Source organism: Channa argus, chromosome 9 (genome assembly GCF_033026475.1).
Source record: "Channa argus isolate prfri chromosome 9, Channa argus male v1.0, whole genome shotgun sequence".
In the NCBI taxonomy this organism is placed as follows: domain Eukaryota; kingdom Metazoa; phylum Chordata; class Actinopteri; order Anabantiformes; family Channidae; genus Channa; species Channa argus.
Window position 1 is genome coordinate 15,728,124 of NC_090205.1, and position 26,636 is coordinate 15,754,759.

The 26,636-nt window shown below is 37.7% G+C and overlaps 1 protein-coding gene across 3 annotated transcripts; it reads left to right on the forward strand.

Moving 5' to 3' along the window:
* Window positions 1-26,636, forward strand: grb14 (growth factor receptor-bound protein 14). 3 transcript variants are annotated; one of them, XM_067516874.1, is made up of 14 exons: window positions 1-533; window positions 1,638-1,767; window positions 14,110-14,266; window positions 16,127-16,248; window positions 16,364-16,438; window positions 16,581-16,718; window positions 18,008-18,118; window positions 18,732-18,827; window positions 19,172-19,234; window positions 20,765-20,881; window positions 21,091-21,160; window positions 21,254-21,341; window positions 21,685-21,778; window positions 21,863-23,583. In XM_067516874.1, exons 1-14 carry the CDS (start codon window positions 346-348, stop codon window positions 22,007-22,009), a joined length of 1,596 nt encoding a protein of 531 aa, XP_067372975.1. In that variant the 5' UTR covers window positions 1-345; the 3' UTR covers window positions 22,010-23,583. The 3 variants fall into 3 exon arrangements, with proteins under 3 accessions (XP_067372975.1, XP_067372977.1, XP_067372976.1); XM_067516876.1 differs by lacking the exons at window positions 1-533; window positions 1,638-1,767 and adding an exon at window positions 8,848-9,089 and having other exon boundaries at window positions 21,863-26,636; XM_067516875.1 differs by lacking the exons at window positions 1-533; window positions 1,638-1,767 and adding an exon at window positions 13,508-13,843 and having other exon boundaries at window positions 21,863-26,636.

Genomic DNA, 26,636 nt, shown 5'->3' on the forward strand with positions numbered 1-26,636 from the left:
AACAACAGGAGCTTGGGGAGGCTGAGCAAATTCGTAGATACACTGCTGTGTCAGAGCAAGGATGACTGTTTTAGGAGTCATTACACTAAAAATATCTTTATTGTGGTGGATCATGTTTGGGTAGGAGGGATCATTTTGCCCCACTGGGCTGCTCTTGTGGGCAGCAGATGAGCTAGAGTGACGTGTGTGTGTGTGTGTGTGTGTGTGTGTGTGTACACACTGCTGAGCTGTGAGCAGAGGAGCACCGCCAGCCAGCTCGCTCTAACTGTGCTCTTCATAGAGTTGAGTCCAACAGCTCGTGTTTTCTCTCTGCTTCGGATGATGCCTCTGATTTAGCCGGCCCACATGAGTGATATGAATAACACGCTGGACGAATTACACACTTCTGGAAGCCTTGGAGAGAAAGCAGAGGTTTTTCAGAGTAGCAATAGTAATGTGAGTGTCTTTCCCAGCCCAGCCCTCATCTCATTGCAACCTCCTTTATTAACACCAAATGACCAGAGGGCAAGGACTACACTCTGCAAGGGAAACAGGTAAGATACATTTTTGTTGACTTGTACCAGTTGTTTATAAGAGTACAATATTCGCATGGACTAAACTGCTACACACTTAACAATGTGAGCTGCCCTGTCAAAGAATAGTGCACCCTTTGTTTCGCCTGAGCGAGAGACAGGTCTGTTTGAAAGCTGTAGTGTAGACTTTGCACCTGTAAACACAATTGGCCCAAAACACAGCTGTCAATGAAGAGTATTCTATTATTTCAACAGTGCAGTTAAAGACCAGGAATCAAACTAAGCACCTGTTAATTTGTGGGAGATAATTAGCAACTCAGTTACCTCTGTGTTTACAGAGCTGTAAAGAAAGCGTCCGTCAGAGAACAGCACCATTTAGAAACTGAGGCTCTCTCATCTGCAAGTGCTGAAATCTCAGTCTTTCTTACCACTTAATGATGATGATGATGGAATGTTGTGTTTTATACAATATGAACGTTCAGTGTTTCTTTCTGACTTAATTATAAGTTAGCAGATTACAAGGACTTCAAATTTGAATAATGCCTTTCCATACAACTGTTTCCTTTTGTCAGTAACTAATTAAGCCTCATCCGTGGCTGTTGACATGTGCATTTTCTGCCATCTTATCAAAAGCTTGTTGGTGACCGATGTGTGTCATCTGCTTGTTAAGAGCATGAAGAGTCCAAGCAGAGACAGCAAGTGTTTTTGTCAGATCTGTCAGTTTGCTTATCACCTGCTCCAATTATGCTCCCCATTCCAGTGGATGTGACGCAGGAAACAGAGGAACTAGCACTATGTTGTGACAGCTCTCTAATCTGAAAGTTGCAAAATCAGTCTAGTATAAAGTCTAATACATCATTACATCAGTACAACGTACAGGCATTGTATGACATCTTTTTAAAACTTGATTTTCCACTAAAAAATCTGTATCCACTTGATCTCGCATTTCACTAAAGCTACTGTATGACTGTGTGATATGGTTAGTGAGTGATATTGAGCCCCAAGACACAATGGAAATGGCCATTGGGTACTTTTGAAAGAGAGATACAATCTGAGCAATACTTTTATTCGGTTCCTGTATCTTTATCTTTATCTTTTTCCTGTAAGTGTTATTTTGTTTTTCAGGAATGCTAAAGAGGAAGTGGAATCATTCTCCTCTCCTGTTCCTGTTCTTTTCCCTGAGCTTATACCCCCAACCCTTTCCCCCGTCATCTCTGAATGTTTGTTACCATGGACCAAAAGCAGTTCAAATCAGGTGAGTGTTCATGAGGGTGTTTGTGACACAAAAAGGTTATAATTGTATTATTTTAAAAATGTCTCTGAAATTTATCTTTAAACAATTTCCAAATGCTATCCCAGGTGATGAATTCCTACAAACCCTAAATGGAAACAAGTGTTGAATAGAAGAGTGAAAAAAAGCATAGTTACACGGTGTTTGGCTTGTGATTTGTCTGAAACCTCAGGGCAACAGTAAAGCCAGTTTTGTAAGTAAGGAGATGAGTTGAAAAGATCAAAATACTTTCTCAGCATGCTCAGATCATCCAGCATCATCCATAAATTTCTGCATATTCTACAGTGGCCACAAAGTTACAACAAAACGAATAAAATAGGCAATACATGTGACGTGTGACACCACCTGTAGATGGTCACCTTCAGTCACCATTTGAGCATCTGTTGACTGCTTGATAAACCTGCCCCCTTAGTTACTGTTGCTAGGTCCGTCACACTTTCTAACCTGGCACTTCACAAATGTGTTACATAATAGTACAAATTTACCATTAAAAATGTAGTGCAACTGTGGATTTCGAACACAAGTTAAAAGCATGAGGCTTCATTAAAGCTTCTCATTGTTGGCTGATGACTGACAGTTTTATCCATCAGTTTGATGACTGACAGTTTTATAAATCACAGCTGTAACTAGTGAATGAATTAACACTAACAGGTGAAATTAGGTGAAAAAGGTCTCAGTATTGCTTTCCGTTTTGAAATGAAACAACATTCCTAATCCTTCAGATAGTGAGTATTGCTCTTGATACAGATGTACCCATATGACATCCACAGTCGTTTACTTTATTTCCTTTTTAAACCAATGAGTGCAAGTCAGGAGAAAATGTATTATTATGTGCAGCAGAAAAATATTGAATTTGACCTTGTGATCTGTATTTGATTTGTACAAAACCCACTGTCAGATCCTAAAGAGACACATTCATTATGGTGGAAAGCTAACAATTATGGGTTTGCTTCGAAATTGCATGGCTTTCAGAATGCGCTTTGTCTATACATTTTCCAGGACTGGTAAATTAGTTTGGTTTTGTCAACCACTACATATTTCCTGCATGTGGATCCCTGTAATGTATGCTGGAGTTTATTTCAGGTTTCTGTCTTTGCGTGTGTGTGTGTCTGTGTGTATATGTGTGTACATTTGTATCTGCATATGTAGCAGCAGGGGGCAGCTCAAAGCAATGACTCATTGGAGAGCTTAAAATTACAGAGTTCACTATCAGCTCTGTTGGAGTGCTCAATGTTCAAATGCTGCTTTCAGGCTGAGAAAAAAAAAACATGACGAAAAGTTATATTTTCTAATTTATTTTATCTGAAGTTGTATTGTACTCAGTAGAGGTTTTTTGATCAGCATAAGCATATACTCAAATAGTTTTTTGTTGTTCTGCATGCTTGTAAGATTATGAGATTGTTTGATTTTCTAATACTGGAGTGTCTCCAATTGATATGCAAAATCTCAAATGAGCCCTTCTGGTCTATGTCTCTCCTCACTCAAAACAGGGTTTTACATTAGAAATTTACAGCTTGATTGCCAATTCTCCTGTGCTCTCACTAGCCTATTGTGAAGACAGGTCTGGGATTTGCATGGATTTTTCTTTGATAAGTGTGAGAATAAGACTCAGGTTTCTCAGTGTAGGAGCAAAATGAAACCCAGTTGACCTCCCTCTGCAACAATGTGTCTTTCTTGCTAGAAAACCGTCATGTGATCCCTATGTGTTTTAATGATAAAGCCTGTGTCTGCACTCCATGGAGTCGACAGCTTCTTACCCAACCTTCTCAAGAAGGGTATTACAAAAACAAAGGAGTATGTCAAACTGAACAGCTGTTTTTGTGTCGTGTCCCAATCCTGATGTCACAGGGTTATGAACTCTTTTCAGTAGAACTCAAATTACATTGTTACAATGTTGTTTCAACTCTACAGCACTTAAAAGTATATTTATCTTATTAGTATTAGTATTAGTATTAAAATTGTCTTATTAGTTCCAAAGTGTGTTTATTTAGGTAGTTCTTATCCCATCATCATGACATTTCTAATATCACATACTGTAATTTGTAAGCCTCTATTAGAGATAAGCCTAGAAAATCGTGAACTGTTGAGCGTCCATAATCTCGGTTTCTAGCTGGTTTTTTGTAATGCAGTTGATACGAATGAACGAATTGTGGTAAGATGTTTTACTTGACTCTGCTTTTTTTTACACAAGCTTTAGAGCTATTTTATCCACGAGAGCCTGGTGTCTGCAGTGTCACAGTTGTTCTCTGTAGTAAAACCACAAAGACATGACAGCTTCATATTTGAATTGAAACAGTATGTCTTCACGAAACTGTGGCAAAATAAACAGTTCATGGACAAAAGTAGCTTACATAACCTCCCATCTTCAAGAATATAGTGGGCAGTCAGGACTCTTACCAGAACCCAGAAGTACATAGACAGTCTGCATCCAGACGGTGTTGAGTCGGTGCCTGCACATTTGATAATGTTATTTTAGATGCAGCATGCAACACGGTAATGTTCTTTGCTCTGAGTTTTAGCCTCTTCTCTATGTTCAACTATGTTTACAATATATATATATAGAGAGATCACAGAGTACTTATATATTATTCTATAGCACAGATAACACCAACACAGATAACCTCTTTTATGATGTAATGATAGGTAGACAGTGTAATTACACCTAAAAATGCTTACTAACTTGAATTGTGTCAGTTTACAAATACAGATATTTTTATGCCAAATAACTTACCTCATAGTCAGTGGCATAGTTCAAGTGAGCTGCTGTTTCTTTATTGACCACGATAGTGGTCTTCATTAGCTTATTCTTAGCTTCAAGGTTGAACTAAAAAAATTCTGGCTACAAAAATGGCTAAGGCAGCAAATAGCAATGGTGGAAAGCAACAAAGTAATTTTACTTACACTTTTTGTCTTTTGTTTACATATATTGATGTGTATGCTTTCTCTTATGCATGTGCACAACAGCCAATATTGTTATACTGTTCTAACTATAATGGCCATTTTAAGTCCCTCTACAAAGGTTATAAAATTACATAAGAATGCAGAAGGACTGCTAATGTGTCTCAAAGGCTAAATTCAGTGAGCAAAATTTTTTTGCAGATAAGATTGTAACGTGACTGGCCACATCCTTTCTCAACGGAAACTGATATGTGTCTCTGACTGTTTATAGATAGATATACTGTAAATTCTACAGCCTAGAGGTGGGTTTCTGCTGTATACCTGCACATATAAATACCAATGGACCTCTGGTTTCCTTCTTATTACCCTGACAGGGTCTGCAGGGGGGTCTGGATTAAATTTAACTGTGGTCAAGGACAATGTGAAAATGGAGCTGGCTTTGTTATGAGAGTAGAGGAGACTCTGTTATCATTCTGGCTCCATTAATTCTAGTTCACTTTAGCTATGTGATAACTAGCAGCGTCTGTTTGTCTGTGGTCTCTCAACTCAGTGTGCTGTATTGTCAGATAACCATGAAGTCTGTTGTGGGACGTTCTTCTTTTCCTGTCCTTTCTCATGAGTTGAAAGAGAGGACAAGCTCTCACATCCACTGCTCTGAAATTAGTTTCAGTATATAGCAATTACAGTATACACTCTACTAGTTTTAAAGTTTTGTGACAGATACACTATATGTCATAGTACTGTAGAGCTGGTTTACCTCTCTGGGTTTTGCCTAATGAGTAACTCAAAATGTGCCTCTTTCCTCTTTCCACAATAATTTTGTTTCAATTATATTAAAACATAATCTATATTTTATGTTCATAAAATTGATTCAGTGATTCCTTTGTGTACTCGTGATGTTGGATTTGGAGGGAAACTTTCCTTGTCTTGGTGTCAGTGGTCTCTACCTTCTTTTGCCCAGCTTATTATGACAGCAGGGTACTTGATGACCAGCAGAGCGTAGGTGTTAATGGTCTGGACTTTGTTCTTCCCTTTCAGCTGACTTCTCAGTACTTGCCTTACTCTGTAGGTAGTTGGTACTGTAGTTGCTGATTTCCTTGAGGGCTATTCACGGTTTCCATTTGTCTCTGGGATCCCAAGGTACTTGTTGCTGTTCTCAACATTTGCTAGGTTGCCTTCTGGTAGTAAAATCCCCTCAGTCTGTGGGGCTTGGAACTCAATCTCCGATTGTGGGGTGGTGATGAAATTTCTGTCCTGACCTGTCAGGCTTCCCGTTCCATAGCACAGGGGAGTTGTGCTATGGAACGGGGGAGTTGTGTTTGTGTTTTACATAGCTGTGTTTTACATCGTCGAGCTCTAGTTGTAACAGCAGGAGTTTCTTGTGAATTTTAGAACACCGATTTACTTGTAGTTTTGATGTTAGTCTAGATGTTAGGCTTTGAAGTTTCTATAGGTCCCAGATCCTTCGTCTGTAACCCCTCTCGCTGGGGTTACTTGTATAGTAGCGTTCAAATTGTTCCCTATTCTCAGATCTTTTCCATGAATGTCTTGTTCTTGTTCCTGTAGCCTACTTGTCTTCAGGCTGCCCTGGTTCCCCAACACCTGACGCTGACCTTGTTAATTTTTTTTGTGGGTGGTGTGGACCAACCAAATCAGATATGTTTTCCTAGAATGAATAATTGTGTTGAAGTAGCTTACCCCAGAGGCACTTTATCTACAACCCAAAGAAGAATTCCAAAGAAGTTCTTGCTCTGCGTTAAATGTAAATAAAAACAGAATGCAAAGATTTGCAAATCTCTTTACCCATATTTTATTCACAATAGAACATAAACAACATATCAGATGTTGAAACTGAGACATTTTACCATTTCATGGAAAATATTAGCTCATTTTAAATTTGATGGCTGCATCACGTTTCAAAAAAGTTGGAACACTAGCAACAAAAGGATGGAAAAGTAGCATTTCAGAGAGGCAGAGCCTTTGGAATGTAAAGATGGGCAGAGGTTCACCACTATGTTACAAACTGTGTCTAAAAATTGCGGACAAATTTAAGGAAAATGTTCCTCAACGTAGAATTGCTCCCATCCAGACAACATCTCTTTCAGGGAGGGTCTTGCATATTTCAGCAAGACAATGCTAAACCACATACTGCATCCGTCACAACAGCATGGCTTCACAGGAGAAGAGTCCAGGTGCACACCTGGCCTGCCTGCAGTCCAGACCTTCACCACTGTTCAGATATGACGGCTGCTTTCAGGGATCATATGGGAAACTCCAGACTATGAGCACTTTACTGCTTTTTTTTTTTTACTGCTTTTTTTCAAAGCCTTTCACCATGAAAGAAAAATGAGGCTTATATGCAGCTGTATCACTGTATCACTGTTTATGTGATCATATATTAAAGACATGTTGCAGTGGGCTATAATTCATATATCAAATGATTTTTCAGTTTAGTTGCATATGAAGCTTTTAGGAGACTGGGTGACTGAACATTTATGAAATAGTAATGTAATCTCATCACAACCCACATTAAAGAGACAGAGACACAATCTAAAGAAATCTTATGTCGATCATCTGATAAAGTCAACATAAACATAGGGTTATGACAGCAGCTGTGTGATAAACCAGATTTAAAAATGTGTTTTTACCAAGAAGTTATTAATGCATCCACAGAAGGTAGAATTCAGTACTGCGGACTGGGGACGAGGACAACACTTATATATTATATATATATTCTGCCATCTCTTATTATAAACCAGACTCCTATATAGAAATATAGAAATTGTCTGATTATTAATCACCCTAAAAGAATTATCTGAGGATACCTTTACTTGCTTGGAACATGACTTGGAATACAAATGAAGAGGAAGATGACCTGCAACACACAAAATACCAGATACAACACTACTGTATCCTCCACTCCATTTTCACAATTTGAATGGTACAAAACATGAACATTAATATCAACAATAATTTAGTCATGTTATACCATCTTAGACCTCGTAGCAAGGATATCTAAAAATGTTTGAACAAAATAATTTATGTCAAAAAAAAACTTTTTATTTGTTTGAGTACTTCCAACTTCCAAAACCATTAACACCAGTTCCAATAAAGTTCACCCCTACCCTGTTTTCCCCACAATGAACAATATTGAACATTTCTACTGTATGCTATTGTTGGAAGGAGCTCTTGGAATTTCCATTTTGTATCAGTTTGTCTTTTAGAGCTGCTGCTTCTTCTTTGATTTTTTTGATAGTTGTTGAGAGGCATTTTTTACTGTTGTTAGATTCTCTCAACTTTTTCATCAGTCCTTTTAAAGTCAGTTTCTTTTTGTGAAAAGTTAAGAGTGGTTTTCAAAGTTTGAACTTCTCTCACAAAGCTCCCAATTGTCATGTTTGCTGAATCCATCAGTGTTTTAATGAATAAATATAATAATAATATAACACATTCTGCTCCAGGAAGAAATTTGTTTCTGGATGACATATCTGCAACCCTTTGCAGTTGTCTAAAATAAGAGACGTTATGTTTTACTGGAATATACTGTACTTATTCAGCAGTACAGCCGTAGAATGTCAGTAATCAAGGCCCTCATTGGACTGTGAGGTACTCCCACATAGACATGTATTGTGAAATCTTAATAAAAAGATGGTGCTAATAACTAGGAAAATATTGTTTATGTAGGACATTATTCACACATAGCTATCTGATTAGAATCATTAAAAAAGGACAGTTACTAATGTTGATCTGTAACAAGGGAACAGAAATAGTTTCATCATCATTGTGAACTATATTTTGTGTCGGGGACTAAAAATAGCTGTGTAGTGTCTAGCTACAAACTCAGCAAAAAAACAAAAACAAAACCTATATTTTCCGGGAAATCTGCATGTGTTTTGCTCTGGTTTTTACCTTACCACTTAGCATCATTTGTTACTTTGATTCTAGTATTTTAGATTTCTATGGCCTTGGACTGTATATTTTGACTCTGGTCACCATGAGAAAAACTTTTTTCCACTTTCAGCTTGTTTGTTGGAAGCGCCTTTCTAAAAGGAGAGAAAAAGAAAAACCTTTTACATTCTCAAGGACAAAGGAGGAGTTTGTGTTGTGGGGAGGCAACATGATTTAGTTTCTCACACTTTCATTGTGACAGCGCTTACTGTAACGGCTTTCTACGGCTCCCAGTAGGGTTACAGTAGCATACTCTTTATATTAAATACTGTAATATTACTTATTATCATCAGAACCATAAGTTGTACACTGTCCTTAGTTTCTTTGAGGATATGTAAGGATATTTTCCACACAGCTAATTGCGAATATAAAAGAGCAACATGAATTTCCATGCAAGACGAGTCACCTTGCCTGCCATCACACCGCTTTGTCTGCAGAATCGGGTAGGATGGATTTTTACTTTTCTACCTTTTCAGCTGCTTTTTCACATGTTATTGGAGGAGACTTCATATGAGCAAAATGTACTGTAAAGTATGTGTAAAACTAAATGCGATCATGCTGTGTTCACGCAGTCTATTCATAAATGTTTGCATGCGCTAACTGACACTCCTGATTTTATACTGCATTGTTGAAAAATGTTTGCTCACTATTAAACACATTATTAAGATTAATATTTATGTGTGATGTCATGAGAGAAGGTGTAACAATCTCAGAAGGGGCAGGGTCTCTCTGGACCCTGAATATACACTGACATATAAAATGTGTAGTTAAATATGAGGCATAAATGCTCAACATGGAAACCATAAAGTACATGTCAGAATATCAAAGGACTGATTGAGTGTTGGTTGCATAATTAATGTATAACAGTTTCATTATTGCTTTCTAGTTTAAGGTAAAAGATACATTTCATATTTATCAGGCAACTTAAAGCATTTTTTTTCTCTCCCCTTTCTAAGTAAAGCATGTTATCATAATCTTTGGCTTGACAGTAGCTGCTCATTGGTGAAAACTCTGTAAAGCAAATTCTACTCTGACTATTGCTGTGTATTTGCAAGCAATCCAGGTCCGTTTCAGTACTCAAAGCACTGGTTAGTTGGTAATGCTTAGGACCCAACAAGAATAATGCATTAAACAATGCCACTGTTGCTGTGTAAATACCATGTCGGGCCATTAGAGAGAAAATACTGCTTTTAGATTTTCTGTCAGACTTTCCAGTTATATTACACTGAGGAGTTGGGAGGACATTTCTCAGTGGGTTTCTTAAATAGACAAGGCTGGAGGCCACCTCCTCACCACCACTCAGTGATAGAGCTACAGCTGTGCCAGCGCAGTTCAAGGTTAAACCATACTAGTCTAATTGGCAAAATGGCTCAGATCGTCCTGTCCTTGAGATAAGAAGGTCTAATAGATGGGTTTATGTTCATCAAGACTATATATAGTCCTTCATACTCATTTCTAGATTTACTCTGCCTTGTCTAGACTTTTTATCTGTCCTTCACCTCTTATGCAGTGTTCTACATCAAAAATCTAGTTGACATCAGAATGTGCTGAATGTAGCTTGGGTTCACAGTAGTAGCCCCCAAATCAAGTCAGTTCATCCTGTTGTCCTGTTGTGCATGTTTGTGTTAAATTTGAAGAAAGTCTTTCTTTCCTGACATTAATGTGACATTGTGTTCACAAGAAAAGAATGGGTGCAAGGGAGAGATGTGAGGACACAAAAACTATGACATATGACCTTTAACCCCTAAATCTTATCAGTTCATCCCAAAACCTGAGTGAAGGCTTGTGCCCAATTTAAAGAAGTTCTCTCCAGACATTCCTGAGATATCATGTTCACAATAATGTGAATACATTGCTGTTTGTCCGTCCAACAATGGACGGACAAACAACCTAAAACATTATGCCTCCTGTTAGAGCTTTCACCAGCACAGACTCATAAATATTGCCCTAAAAAAGTGGAAACTAAAGACATCTGCAGTAAAAGCCTGAAGGAACAACACCAGGGAATGAACACAGAATCTCTTGATGCCTGTGGTTTGCAGACAGACATTGGCTTCAAAGATTTTCAAAGTATGATGATTCTAGTTATGACAGTTACTACTGCTACCAGATTTGTAGATATTTAATTGATTTAACTAATTTAGGTAGCACCAGGGGCCTGATGGCTCAGTAGTAGAGTTTTGGGTTGGGATGCAGAAGGCCACGGGCTCGAATCCCACCCCACCAGGTGTGGCCCGGCCCAGCCACCAAGGGAAACCTTGGTGTCGGTCTCAAGCACAGAAAAAAATGGGAGGGTTGCGGCAGGAAGGGCCGTTGATTTTTGATCTTTTATTTAGGTAGCACCAAATCAGGGCAGCAGGATGGGCATCTGGTTTAAAAACCTGATCCACATCAAGATCTGTTGTGGATCTGCGATGTGGCAACCCCAAGCTTATGGGTCATCAGTCAAAGGAGAAAAAGAAATAGATAGCACCAATTTGGACTAAAGCAAAACTACCCACTTATGTGAATGCACCTCTGGGAAAATAATTTTCATGATTATGACTTTTGAACCAATGCTATTTTAATGTAGCAGTCACATATTTTAACCCAGGTATCTTCTTTGCAAATGCCTGCATGCTAGGGTTTAAAGTAACCCATAGTTTTAGCTTAACAGTTGAAGCCATTTTCTCTTTCAATATGAGCAACATTAAGCTGTCAGAGGTACAACTGTCCACCTACTATTATTTTCTGTATTTATTTAATTGATACCAGGTAGGCAGAGATGAATACACGGTGCATTTGGATCAGGGCTAATTGCTGCTAAATGAACCTCTGTGTTAAGTCATGAACACATCAGCCGTTTGTGCAGCATATTTCCTTGCTTGGCCATTCATTAGAAACTCTGAAACACTGATTACCAGTCACTCAAGGTTTTTCATTATCTGCCATTGAACAGCAATGTATAATGATTCAATGATTCTGTTTACATAATAAACAATATGTTTCTTTGCATGTACATCTGTTTCAAAATTGATTGATATTTCTAATAGTTATACTGCACAAGGAGCAGGCTCACTGTTCAAGATTTAAAACAAACACCCACTTGTGTTGTTGTTGTTCACATCACTGAATAATATACAGTAGGTCCAAAACATGCTGAAATGTACTGTAGTTTAGTGTATATTTAATCACACTTACACAGTATTCCTTTTTCTGACTGCACCAACATTAAAGGATATGTTGTCTTAGATGTCCCACATATAGTTTTATACATCTTTCTATACATCATGTAATGTTTAATGATATTTAATGCTTTATTTCATTACTCAGACATTAGCCAATTTAAATCTAAAACAGCATGCAGAGCAGAATTCATTTCTTTTGCACTGTGCTTCACCCTGAAATATCTTTTGAAAGCAAATCACAATTTTGGTGCCTTAGGCCAAACAACCTCTGTTTGACAACACATAATTGTTGATAATTATGCAAATGTAACAATAAAGCATCACTATAACCATGGTGATAGCACTGACATAAAACTGGTCAGCTTATGTGGCTCTGATGTCCGTCCTCTCCAACAGCTGTAATGGTGATAAAGACGAATGCATAGCTACCGAACTTTAAGCCAAAAGCCAAAATGACGACAGTAGCAATGTTAACTTGCTGATGTTAGTAGGTGTAATGTTTGCCAGGCTCCCCACACCAGTAGGATTTACCAAATGTCATGACAATTTCAGATTTTAGTACGGTCCAAAGTAGTGACCTGATCATCAGAAAGACTTGATCTGAAGTCCCGTTACTCCATTATGCTGCTGCTTTACTCCATCTCTCTCCATTTTTTTTCTCAAGAAGTACTTATGTAAAGTAACAAACAAAAAAGCCACTCGACTTTGCTACTTGGTGAAGTTTATAAAATCATCTCAGCTTTGAAACACAGTAGCCCCCTGAGAGTTGTCACAGGTCAGGTAGAGTTTGCAGGCTTTTTGATTTGATTAATTTGATAGTCCAGATTAAATTTTATCTTCAGAGGGCAAACATTTTCTGTACTGTGTCTAACGTCCAAATTAAACTTTGCACAAACCTCACGCTACTAGTTTTAGTTGGACTGTTCATACAGTATGCACTGCTAATGCACTCTTTGACACTCCTCCACCCTGTTCCTGGTGAAAGGTGATGCGCGGATGATTTAATTTGGCATCTGGATTCCAAGCAAGCCACCTTTTTAAAGCAAGTCAGCTGAAGCTCGGGCAGATGTAGTAAAAAAATTGTATTTAAATGCACTGTTGTTCCATGTTTTCTTGTTGTGTTGGTCTCTGAACTGGTGTAAAGACTATTTTAAGTAATTTACCTGAAGTTTTATGCTGCAGTGTTATTAGACTGTAAAATCAGTATACAACACTATTTGCAAAAGTAATGTCTTTATTGCAGGTGTTCATCTTTGTCAGACATCTACAAAGACATTTGTTTTGTAAGGCTCCACACGGGCAGATTAAACACTAAATGGTTTACACAGAGGTGATGTCATAGCTGAAGGCTCCATTTTGCTGATAGCTCCTTGAGGGCTCAAACCTGACCTCCTTTTATTGCAACAAAAGGAGTCAGGCTCGTCACCTAGCAATAGAACCCATTGAGAGAAAAGAGACAGTCATTTGGTCTTTACTGTGCCCCCTCTCTCCGCACCCGCCTCTGTCAACTTGGGACTGAGTTGACCCAACTAGCATTACATCTAACCAGGAGCTTTGTAATTGCTCTCTGGGCTCTTGCAGGGCATTATGTTAGGAGCTGTGCTTGCCATGGGTGTGTGAATGTGAATAGAGAGGGGGTTAGGAGCCTTGTGACTCTCTCTCTCTGTCTCTCCCTAGCTCTCCACCCCCTAGTGAATGAGCAGATTGATCTCCGGCTTCTTGACTCTTTGTGGTGGGGAAAGGTAGCTGGTGATTTGGTATTGTACCCCAGCCATACGGATATGTGGAGTCAGGAAGGCACGGTGCTAAGAGGCAGCTTTTTCTAATTTCCTCCTTTCAGCCCCACTGCAGCAAAGATAAAGGAAGAGCGAGAAATAGACAGACAGACAGACAGAGAGACTCGTTTTCTCCCAGCTGACACTCGCTGCGCTGTCTGATGCATATTTACTTTTGCAATGCTGTGTACTCAGCCATGTATAAGCTACAGAGCTTGCCTAAATTCAGAACTCTGCTTGGCTTCAAACAGGGGGGTAAGTTTTCTTTTGAGATGGATTAATTCTAGTGTTTGATGTCACACTGTTGTATTACAAGATTACTGCACACCTTTCTTAAACTATACCAAGTCTTTATATTTGTGGAACATGGTATGTGTGCTGTTCTCTACTTTGTATGATTTTACTGTACATGGGTCAAACTGATTAACTTGTGTAACACCATGCCTCACTTTTAATACTTATTGCTTTTACAAAGCACATCGTCCTGCTGAAAGAACGATAATTTGATGTGTATGTTGCAGGTAATCAAAGTCTACAGTGAAGATAACACCAGCAGAGCAGTAGAGGTTCCAAGTGACATTACGTCCCGAGATGTATGCCAGCTGTTTGTCTTGAAGAACAACTGCATTGATGACCACAGCTGGACTCTGTTTGAACACTTCTCCCTCCTGGGGATAGGTGAGGTCTTGTTTTCTAAATAAAAATTGGCATGGGTTTTTGAGACTAACCAAATCTTAGCCAGTGGTAGTTTTAATTATTATTTCAATCTACAAATCAAAGGTAAATTTTCATGAATGCTTCTTAGCAGGGTTTCATACCTCGGAATCATGCACAAAGGTACTGGATGTGTGTTTAAAGTTTTAAAGTTTGTAATTCAAATATTTTTTACTTAATTAAAAAGACAGCAAAGTGGAAAATAGATGAATTTCTGTCTCTACAGCAAATTTTCATGGGAGTTTTGTGACAATCTAAGATAATGCACACTGACAGCTCTGGGGACGACTTCGGGTCCAAATATGCATGAAAGAAATTAAATTCTGACACAATTAAAGTATGCACTTGCATTGTAATGTTAGTTTTATGGGCGAGGCTTCCTTCTTTTGATGGAAGGAGTGGCAGTAGGTATGGTGAAATGTTGGCCGTTCATTTCTCTGGGGACTTAAGCAGAAACGATAGCAGTTTCACAGAGTTGTTGATTCAACTGTATGGTTGATTTGGAGGATTTAGTTGGTGCTGATGTCAAATCGTCACGTGTTTCTGTTATTTAGCCTAGCTTTGTTGATACAAATAGGGTGAAAAAGATGATGGAAACACTCATGAGTATAATGGGACACAGTTCAACAGCACCATAAAGTACAGACTTCAAAAAATGGTTTTACAGTTTAACCAACAACACTTACAGTTTCTTCAACAAACAATTGTCACCTTCATAAAATTTGGATTATTGCAGGAGTGTATTGGACCTTACTTGTTTTAGCTGGGTGTACCTAATAAATGTGTGTGTTCTGTTGAATCCTGTAGTACGTGGTGTAAAATCTCTGCTGATGTGTGTACTGACTGTGTCTTTCCCAGTGTAGAGGTCAATATAAGATCTTGCTTAGAATGTTATTTTTGTCGGCAATGCATTAGAAGAGAGGCAGCACAGTGCATGTACATCACTGTTTAAAACATATACTGTACTGTTGATACGACACTTTGTATGGCCTGCAAAGGTTTTGTTGCTGTTGTTGCAAGAGGTTGCTGTGACTTTTACATTTCTAAGAAGCATTACCTAAGGGAAAAAAAACATCCAACCACAAAGCAAATACTAATATCAAGGGGCTTTTATTTTTAGAATTTCACATGGACACTCTAATTTTTACTGCTAACAGTAACATAACTGTTAGCAGTAAAGTAACACATAGTGTGACAAAAGCATTTGTAAGTTTAAATTCAAGAATCCAGAATGATGTGTGAATGACATAAATGACAACAAATGCACACAACTGCAATGATATACAGATCTGCTAAGGAACAGTGTGACTGCATAAATAATTTCAACTGTATTTTCACTTTGTTACAAAATATAACCCTTCCAAATTCCACTAAATTGTGCTAACTCAAGCCTCTTTCTATGTATGTTTATTTATAGCAATTAACAATCAAAATAATTTGTAAAGCCTGGCATATGCAAATCAAGACTAGTTACTTGTTGACCTATTTGCCCTGCTTAACATTGCTGTGTTAAAAAAAACTTTTCCATTTATTCAACAATCATTTTTAGTTCTAGGAAATTATTAAAGGTTATGTTGTAATGGTTCACTTAAGAGCTGTGTTCTCATACAGAGGTTGCACACTAATAGGAGGTTAATAATCAAACACTGAGCCTCAAAGTTAAACAATATAAGGGACATCATTGCATTGTGATCATAAGAGGAAAATTGTATTTTTAACTTCAGGTTGACAGTATAGGTGATTCTGCTAGGCCTCACTTTTTATCCAAACCAGTGAAAAACAGGTCTATCAGTCATTGATTTTCTTTTCCCCTCTTATCACTAGAGAGAATCATTGAAGACCATGAGTCTGTTATGGAGGTGATATCAGGCTGGGGGATGGATACAGACAGCCGGCTGTATTTTAGGAAAAACTATGCTAAATATGAATTTTTCAAGAAGCCCCTGGTGAGCTTATGACAAAATGACACAGTATAAACATGTTATTTACATCAATATGCATTTAGTATTTTCTGTGTTTGAACCAAACCACATGTATTCCCATCATTTCGTGCATTCGTAGGACTTTTTCCCAGATCACATGGTCTCCACATCAAGTGAAACCAATGGGATGGTGGATCACTCTCAGCTTATAGAGGTATCAGGTTTGCTTTGCTTACAGTGCACTCTCTTTGCCCATGAGTGCCAAGTTCCCCAGCCTTTGTTTAAATGTGTTGTATTACCTTGAGAATTTTCTGCATACAATCACATATGGATAAACATTCCTCTGCCCAAAATAGACTTTTCTCAACTCCAGCACTTGCCCAGAGATCCATGGACACCTCCATGCCAAAGAACAAAGCAGAAAATCTTGGAAGAAGTTTTATTTTGTCCTACGGAGGTCAGGGCTTTATTTCTCCAACAAGGGAACTTCAAAGGTCAGTTGTTCAAAAGGGCTCATGAGCAGAACATATCAATAAAAAATGAACAAAACAAATCAGTGAAATACACACAAAACTAAAACATAATGTTGCATGCAGTCCTATTTGATATGCATTTGCAACATGTTGGTCCATGTTTATCCTTACTTAACTTAACTACACATCGTCCTTAGATGACGCAATTATCGTCTGGAATAAGGAAAAAAAGTAAAATTCTACGAAAAAGTCTATGAAAATACAACCTAGTCCTCATGCACCATGAGTTCAGTAGTTCATTCTCTACATATGTCTCACTCATGTTGTTATAGAGCAGTGGAACAGGTTGTTCTTGATTTTCCTTAGGTCAGCTGGCATAGCAGCCAGGCACAAACAGTACTCTCAATGCTGCTAAGTACTGACCTAAGGAAAATCAAGCTCAACCTGAAGCTTATATCCAGACACCAGCCATGCCAACACAACCACTTTTCAACTGCTTTCATTTCCTACAACAGTAGATCTTTTGTTGTCGAGTACAGGAAGGCTTTGGTATGGTGCCCACGTTTACCGGTTTACTGTTCATCTGTGGTCTTGGTCAGACACGTTGCTAGTCAGTCAGCACAGGCACTAAAGGCTGTGGCTTTACTTTAAATAAGGAAATGGGAACGGTTTGTCACATGAACACAGAACAATGGATATCTTTGTTCTTTTTTTCACTTAGAAATGTACAGTATCTTTGGCACAGTGTGGCTCTTGATAATGTTTTAATGCAATCCCTATCAATATGTCTAAATTTACCCTTATCTCAATCATTAGATTTATAGATTAACCACACCTTGAACTACTGATTAAACAAAAAAAGAAACCAAACAAACAAAAAACCCAAATAGATTTATATACATATATATTGTTTAATTTTGCACTAGCCTCCGGATCTGTCCTAAACAAGCTCTAATGCTCATACTGTTTGAAATATTAAACTGTAAGCAGAGTTTATTTTAAATACTGTATGATAATTTATCCACAGATTTAGCTTTATAACCGAAATAAAGTCAAATGTCTTCCAATGTACATTTCTTGATAAATTAAGGATAACTTAAGTTCTTGTGCACTATTCATTTCTGTTCTGTTCTTCACATCTTAGTCACCACATTATAAAGTGGCAGCACATACCTTATATGTTTTTCTATCCCTCAAAAACAACAAATTAGCAGATACATTTACTCTTGAAATGGAAATCTGTTTCATTTGATGTTGCATACAAAGCCAATCTACTTTCATTTTGTGATAACCTCTTTTATGTTGTACAGGAACCAAGGCATCTTCAGTTCATTGCTGACTTTAGTGACAGTGACGTCTACACCGTCTTGTCAGCTAAAAAACTACACGGTGCACCTACAGATTATGGCTTCTGTGTGAAGGTACCGTGCCATTTATGAAAGCACATCATGCTCATGACTCTAATGGCAATTCATTTTTCAGTTTGCAATTTCAATTTTCATTTTGGTCGTACAATTTGAAAAAGCATTTTTCAATTGGTTATTTAATATGCAAAATGACAAATCAATTCTAAATTCAGTTTGAATTATTTGGATAAAAATTTTGAACAAAAGCTATCTCAATTGCATTTCATATTGCCATGGCTTTTTGTAGTCTTTATTCAAATGGCATTTCATTTTGCAATTAGCATTATAATATGCAATGTCATCATGTGATTTGAAAATGCATTTTGTAATTGGTAATTCCGTTTGTAGAGTGGCAATTCAACCCTCTATTCAGTTTGAATGCTTTTTATTAAACAAACTGAATATAAGATAAATCAACTGCGTGTCATATTGCCATGAACAAATGCATTTGTATGATCAAAATGAAAACTGAATTGCCAATGGAAATATGAATTCCCATTAGAATTATGAGCATGATGCCATTCCATAGCCATCATTTGTAGAACTGCCAAAACTGTTGAAAAGGAGCAGATGCATTGATTCCTAGCATGGTGAAGTCATTTAATCTTCATGTATCTTCTCTCAATAGTCCTCAAAGTGTAGTTCTGCCCGGGACTTAAAGCTGCTTTGTGCCGATGATGAGCAGATCAGGACCTGCTGGATCACAGCCATGCGTTTGTTAAAGGTTGGCTTGCTGTTCACTAACTCCCAGTTATGTCTAAGAGGAGGAATGCTGAGTCAGTGCTGGAATCAAATTTAACTTTGGGAAGAGGTCAAGGGAAACTATTGGGTGATGCTGGATTAGCACTCCCTTTCCTGATAGAAGCAGCATGTGTTCATTGTCTGGATATCTGCTGGAAACATCTTAGAGCATTACTCACTCTTCTGCTAGTCCATAAATCATTTACAGTAAACCACAATGGACTGTGATTTATGTCTTTTCTTCCATACGCTGACAGTTGTTTTAAAATTAACAAGTAATAAACATTTAGGATTGGAGTTTAAATGCAAGCATTGTCTGTTTTTCAGTATGGGATGCAACTGTACCAAAACTTTATTCAGCCCCACCAGAAACAGAAAGCCTCACCAATGGTAAGCTGAGGCCCTTATTATTTCACTGTCTCCTATTTTTAAATCTTAGTTGATTAGTATTTATATGTTATATTATTATGTGAAATGTTATAATTTTAGTGCTAAAACTACATTAATGCAGCTTTGCTGCTTCAGCCTTGTTTCGAGATATTCTACATATATTAGGCATCTTAATTCAGCCAGAAATCTCAGATAAATCCACTTTATGGTGGCTACTGTGCACAGGTATGTTAATGTATTTAGCTAGCTTGGCAACATGGCTCCACTTATAGCAGCTACAGGAGAATGATGTTTGATGCTTTTCTCCAGAGCTGGTGGAGACCTGAGCAAAGAAGAGGGAATTGGACTTAAGTGCATCAGGTGTCCAAAAATCCAACTTCAAACGAATACCCTTGTTTTCCTTCATCAGTTGAATTAATGCAGTTTTTACAGCTTTATACTTCAAGGTGGTAAAATGTCAGTGTTTTCAGCTCGTCTGTTTGTCTCCAGGTGACAAAAAATTAAATCAGCCACTGTAATAATAACACGGTACCCTGTGCGAACATGTAGCATAGTTGTGTAGGACACACAAGGCACCTTCAGCGTGTTAATGCAGGGGTTTTCCCAGAATAGCATCAGACTCTGCTGGGGGTATTTTTTCAGCAGTGAACACAATCTATTTATGGCATGTGAATATGTTCATGAACCCTGTGCTTTCTAAAAATACACAGTGATCAGCTGCTCTCAGATAACACCTCATCACCTCTTCTCTGCTGTTACAGGGTCATATGTGACCAACAGCTTTATCAAGAGGATTATCTAGAAAGAATCTGCCAAAATAAGACTGCTGAATCTTCTGTGGTCTAAATGGTAGATGTCCATGCTAGCCTGACAATACAGCTCCAGTAAAAAACAAACAAACAAACAAACAAAAAACTACCACATATTAAAAATAATGTTGCTGTAACAGATTGTAATTGATAATAAGTATCTTTTTATTGCTGGAACTGGGCCAGAGTGTAGAAGAGAGACTGAATTGTCCACAGAGTGAACATGGCTCATTTTGTTTTAGCCACTCGTGTTAATTTGCAAGCTTTGTAGGTAATAGCGGAACAAAAATGGTAATATAAAATTTTCTTGTTGATCATCTAAGAAGAATTTTCTTCAGTGTGTGAAGTTGTTTAGAGACATATGGCGAATATGGCATTTGGATAAATTGTGCCCATGTGACATTCTTTTCAAAGCCACTCTATTCTTTTTCAGTCCACATTTATTGTTTTCTTTCTGGAATCAGCTAACAATGATGGAAAATGGAGTCATGTTACACAGACACTAGATGGCAATACAATACCACAAGACAGAAAAAGTCAGTCTACTGTCTTTCTACAATACCATATTTGAAAGCAGAGTAGAGAAGCAGTAGTCCTTGATTTCTTTTCAACACCTTTTCCCCCATCATTTTTATATTATAAATCGGAAAAAGCAAAATGTGAGAAATACTTTGCTCCTACAGTCAGACAAAAAATATTAACACAACTACTGTAATTTCAGAGAAGTATCTCAGAGAACTCACTGGTGGCTATGGACTTTTCTGGCCAGAAGACCCGGGTGATTGAGAACCCATCTGAGGCACTGTCTGTGGCTGTAGAGGAAGGTCTCTCATGGAGGGTAAGTTTAGCAACTATTGCAAAAATTGTAAAGAAGAAAAAAGGATTTTATCATTAACTGGAAGTTAGTAATGATAAAGTCTCTAAGGTTAACAGATGTTAGCACGTCTTAAATGAGCTAGAATAACAAGTCAAGAGAAACAGAATAAATGAACTATGTTTTAAAATTAATTAAACTAATGAGGCGGCTGAAACCCGTTTCTACCCCAGAGGAAAAGCTGCCACCGTCTGAGCGGTCATGGGAGCCCATCCACATCACAGAGCTCAGTGTCAAGCATAGGTTTGTCGGGCATATTAATACCATTTAGATTTTCAGATTGTACACTATCAAAATAAACCATTTGAAAGACTTTTTTCCCTCTTTGTGCTCCAGCTCTCCACTTGGCTCAGCCGTGGTTCCATGGCAAACTATCTCGGGATGAGGCTCAGCGTCTAATAACACAACAGGGTCTTATTGATGGGTAAGCAACTGCAGTACACACTCCATTGTCACTGAAGACTGGTAGCATTTAATATAAAACTTTCACAATTAAGGTCTTTTTTTAGCTCTACCTTTATAAATGAGAGAGTAAAACACGTGTATTTATATGTGTGTATAATGTGAATAATTTAAAGTGTGACATTCAGTAAGTATTTTGAGAAATTATAGGAAAATTATTTTATTGCAATCATACAACTGAATAATTGCCTTTACATATTTCCATCTCTCAGCGTACGCTAAGCAAATTCGCAAAAAGCTAAATTTCCAAACTGGCTAAAGTATAAACTAAAAGAAAGAGTGACATGTTTTCTTTTTGTTTTCAGAGTATTTCTTCTGAGGGACAGCCAAAGCAATCCTAAGACGTTTGTACTTTCAGTGTGTCATATGCAGAAAGTCAAACACTTTCAAATCTTACCTGTGAGTACAATCCACTGTCAGTTCTTAACTATGTTTCATAAAACTACCTTCCAAACTCTCATCTGTACATGTGTGCACATGTAGGTGGATGATGAAGGAGAGTTATACTACAGTCTGGATGATGATCACACACGGTTCACTGACTTGATCCAGTTGGTGGAGTTTTACCAGCTAAACCGTGGGGTACTTCCCTGCAAGCTCAAGCACCACTGTGCCCGGATCACCCTGTGAGCAAGGAGAGCAAGGGACCCAAGGGCCCATATGAGCCTTAACTCGAGGTCATTTCTGTACAAACACTTCCAGTGTTTTTGTGCCTTAAAATAAAAACACATTAACTGAACAGCCATGCAGACTGAACCACTGTTATCATCCACTGGAGTCCACACTGATGCTGAACTTCATGGTCTGTCCTTATTTTTCTTTTTCCAAAAAAGCTTAATTTGACATTAGACTGTAAACTGTAATAACAAGAGGTGCTAAAAATAAAGTGCAGTTTAGTCTGGTGAACGTTGTTTTCCGGCTCTGTAATGGGCCTAGATGAGGCTGTAAATCCATTGTCCAAAGTTTAAGCATGATTTGTGATGTGTATTGTTAAGATGAACATACAAAAATTATTCTACCGACATGATTACAAAAATGAAAGAGAGTGGCATTTTTTCTCGGTAAATGAAACACAGTACATTACCTGGAATGGGTACTTTTTCATTGACAACATTTTCATAACTTGTCTATCGCAGTATGTGTACAGTAACTACATTTGCCAGTCTTTCAAATCTAAAGAATTGTTTATTTGCCATATCAAGCTGCGAATTATAGTACACAGTAAAACTAAGCTATTGTACTTTTCATTGTCATTGTATCACTAAGTATTCAGGTATTTTTTTAAGAAAATGTTTCTTCGCAATATTGTGAACATTATTGCAAAGAAACTGAATTGAACATTCATTTTAAATGTATGACATTAAAAAAAATTTTTTGCATTATTTTAAATTAGTTGTGATGTTGCTGTAGAGGAAGTACTGTAAAATATTTCACCAATTTAAGATAAATGCCATTAAAATGGAAATGAGAAACACAGCATGACTAATTTTGATCATATTAAAATTTATTATATAGTGAAATTTAGGCTTTATATTTTACAGACATCCAGGTGCAAGGTATTTTGATACATACTTTACATCTTTTGATTCCACATACTTTTTCGCTCAATAATACATTGGACTATATGATTTATTTTTTATGTTTTCTATCTCCCAAAGACTGGTAAAAGTATAGCACTTATTTTGAGAAATAATTGTTATTATTCAAATTCACATTACAAAATGTTGCAGTGTTTATATGCTGCCAGCAATATGTAATTGAATAGTGCTGTAGTTGAATATGCGGCACCATAAACTCTGTGATCTCCCTCAGATCTGTAAGGCAATAGATCTCCAGGCTAATTAACGCTACCTCTATTTAAAATATAACAACATACATTAACTTGCTGTAAACTGCAGAATGCAGTATATCTCTGTAAATAGGGCATAAATGGTAGCCATGTAAATGCAATGACAGACATGAAATATAACAGCAAAATGAAATGGCTACCGAAGTCTTCTCATCAGCACACGGTGGGGTGCTTCTTTGCTCAGAAGGATTTTTTAATTGGATCCAGCACGTAGTTAAATTTAGTTGCACTACACTGTATAGTTTATGTATGGGACACATTAGCCTAACATTGTCAAGTATGATATAGTGAATTCTCTTTGTATTTTAGTACTATATACTTTGTGAGTCCTCCACGACACCATCACATAACCTTTTTAACCACTAGATGGTACTAGAAGCATTTTGTTTTTGGTTGTCAGGATCATGTATGAATTCAATGTGTCTTGGCCAATTTAAATTACATAATACTTATAAAATGTGTCAAAGATGCATGTTGGGTTAATGTTAAGTTGCTTAATTGTTAGTGTTAGTTATAACCGTGACTTCATGACCTTTATGTCCAAATGATATACCAAAAACACGAGAAGATACAACCACCAAAAAGTTGGGAAGATGTGTAAAATGTAAATAAAAACAAAATGCAATGATCTTATAAATCTCATCAACCCATTCTCATCACAATAGAACATAAACAACATATCTGATGTTGAAACTGAGACATTTTAGCATTTCATGGAAAATATTAGCTACTTTTGAATTTGATGCCAGCAACACATCTCAAAAAAGTTGGAACAGGGTGATGTTTACCATTGTGTCGCATCCCCTCCTCAGTTGTTACACTGTAAATGTCTGGGAAGTGAGGAGACCATTAGCTGAAGTTTTAGGAGAGGAATGTTGACCCATTCTTGTCTGATGCAGGATTCAAGCTGTTTAACAGACTTGGGCTTTTGTTGCTGGATTTTCTGTTTTAAGGTGCACCAAATGTTTTGAATTGGTGAAAGGTCTGGACTGCAGGCAGGCTACTTCAGCACATGGACTCTTCTCCTGTGAAGCCATGCTGTTGTGATGGATACACATAGTATGTGGTTTAGCATTGTCTTGCTGAAATATGCAGGCCCGTCCCTGAAAGAAACATTGTCTGGACTTGAGCATATGTTGCTCTAAAAACTCAGCATTGACGGTGCCTTTCCAGATGTGTAAGCTGCCCACGCCATAGACACTAATGCCCCCCATACCATCAGAGATGCAGGCTTTTGAACTGTACGTGGATAACAAGCTGGATGGTCCCTCTCCCCTTTAGTCCGCAGGACACAGTGTCCATGGTTTCCCCCCAAAAATTCAAATTTTGTTTCATCTGACCACAGAACATTTTTCCATTTTGCCTCAGACCATTTTAAATCAGCTTTGGCCCAGTTTCTGGATCGTGTTCACATATGGCTTCTTCTTTGCCTGATACAACTTTCACTAACATTTTTGTATTGGACAGCGAACTGTGTTCAAAGACAGTGATTTCTGGAAGTAGTTCTGAGCCCATGCAGTGATGTCCAGTTGAGAATCAGGCTTGGTTTTAATGCAGTGACGTTTGAGGGCCCAAAGATCACATGCATCCAGTTTTGACCTTTGGCTTGTTTCTTGTGCTCAGAGATTCCTCCTTATTTTCTGAATCTTTTGATGATATTATTTACTGTAGAAGATGCGATCTTCAAAGTCTTCATAATTTTACTTGAGGAATGTTTTTCTGTAATTGTTCTACAATTTTTAGATGCTCCTTTTGTTCCCAGTCATGCTACTGACCTATTGCCACTTAACCTAATTAGTTGTCAAATGCTCCTCAATTTGTTTTTGATTTGTGGCAATTAATTTTCCAGCCTTTTGTTGCCCCTCTTCCAACTTTCATGAGATGTGTTGCTGCCATCAAATTCAAAATGAGCTAATATTTTCCATGTATTGTAAGAAAAAATATCTCAGTTTTAACATCTGATATTTTGTTTATGTTCTATTGTGAATAAAACATGGGTTGATGAGATTTGCAAATCATTACATTTTGTTTTTATTTATTTTATTATTTTATTTATTTTTTCACATCTTCCCAACTTTTTTGGAATTGGGGTTGTACATGGGAATAAGATGTATAATTTCCACTGACACCAGCAGTAGTCTCTGCGTGCCAGGAGTTATTCTGATGATGATTAAATTATTATTACAGGTGCAAGTAATCAGTCTTCATATTTTTATTCCCAACTGACTTCTGGCACCATTTGGTAGTTAAATGTCCATTTAAAACAAATAGCTTCATGACTGTGGTTCCCTACACAACAGTAAATGGCAGAATGTCTCGTCTTGCAGCATTCGTGTTAAACAGTCTTCTCTGTTGTGATACAAACACATTGCCCCTATACCTCCTCTGCTCTACTTCAATAGCACATTTTGAAACAGTGCTCACATCCAGGGGAGATGTGCGCACACAGAGAAGTCTTAAATGCACCCCTGCTTCCGAGGTCTTGTGCTAAATGTTGTTTTGGATGTATTCCTGCCATTGATCGGAGTCTGGCTGCAGGGGGAGAGATGGCAGCTGGGAGAGACTGAGCTTCCTTTAATGAATTCATCCAGCCCAAACGGCCTGTGGATACAGCATTTCTCAGAGTAAAGAAAGCCTCTCTCCGCTCTGTCTTGGCCCTCATGGACAACCACCATTGTTCGTAACACTTCACACCACTGCATTGGATTTACTCCAGCCTGCACTCTTACTCTAATAACTTCAGGTTTTGTACTTGAGAGTTGTCAACTTCACCCTGTTCTTAAATGCCCCTCTTGTTGTATTCCCCTAGTCTGCTTTTAATTATCTGACTTTGCCGTTTTCGCCCAATTACTGATTATCTACAATGAAGTGAAGACCTTGCTGTTTGCTCTGCTCTTGATCCACAAAAGGGTATTATCTGGGCTCGTTTATAGGTCTATGAAGAGACGAGGCTGGGTTTGTTTAGGGGATGCACTTTAGTGAAGGTTAGAGGCTTTAACTGTTCCTCTGCAAAGGGCTCTCCCATCAGGAATATCTAAAGCTCGAAGCAAATCCAACCACCCTGTACTGTAACTGCAGTGACCACAGCTGATTCAAGATAATAATAGGTACGTGTGAAGAAATAAATGCGTGAAAGATTTTCACGTTTTCATTTCTTTTTCTCCTTACATTAGGACAAATTCACACAAAATGCAGATTATATATCATACATAATCCTTTTTATTAGTCATTTATTAACACTATAACTTTAAACAAAAAGTTTGAGGGCTGCCTTCTCTTTTTTATACTGACGAATGGTCTCTTTTTATGCACACTAGTCAAACAACCATCTTGCCTTAATTATTCATACATAGGGGTTAGTATGCCTTTTTTTATTTTGCACCTAGAAACCACTTATGTAACACATAT

What these genes read in the sequence shown, in the direction of transcription:
- grb14 (XM_067516874.1), top strand. Translation starts at nt 346, where the DNA reads ATGAGTGATATGAATAACACGCTGGACGAATTACACACTTCTGGAAGC. An exon ending in ATCACTCTCAGCTTATAGAG is followed by an intron (nt 16,439 to 16,580) that starts GTATCAGGTTTG and finishes TGCCCAAAATAG; the next exon opens with ACTTTTCTCAACTCCAGCAC. An exon ending in AACACTTTCAAATCTTACCT is followed by an intron (nt 21,779 to 21,862) that starts GTGAGTACAATC and finishes GTGCACATGTAG; the next exon opens with GTGGATGATGAAGGAGAGTT.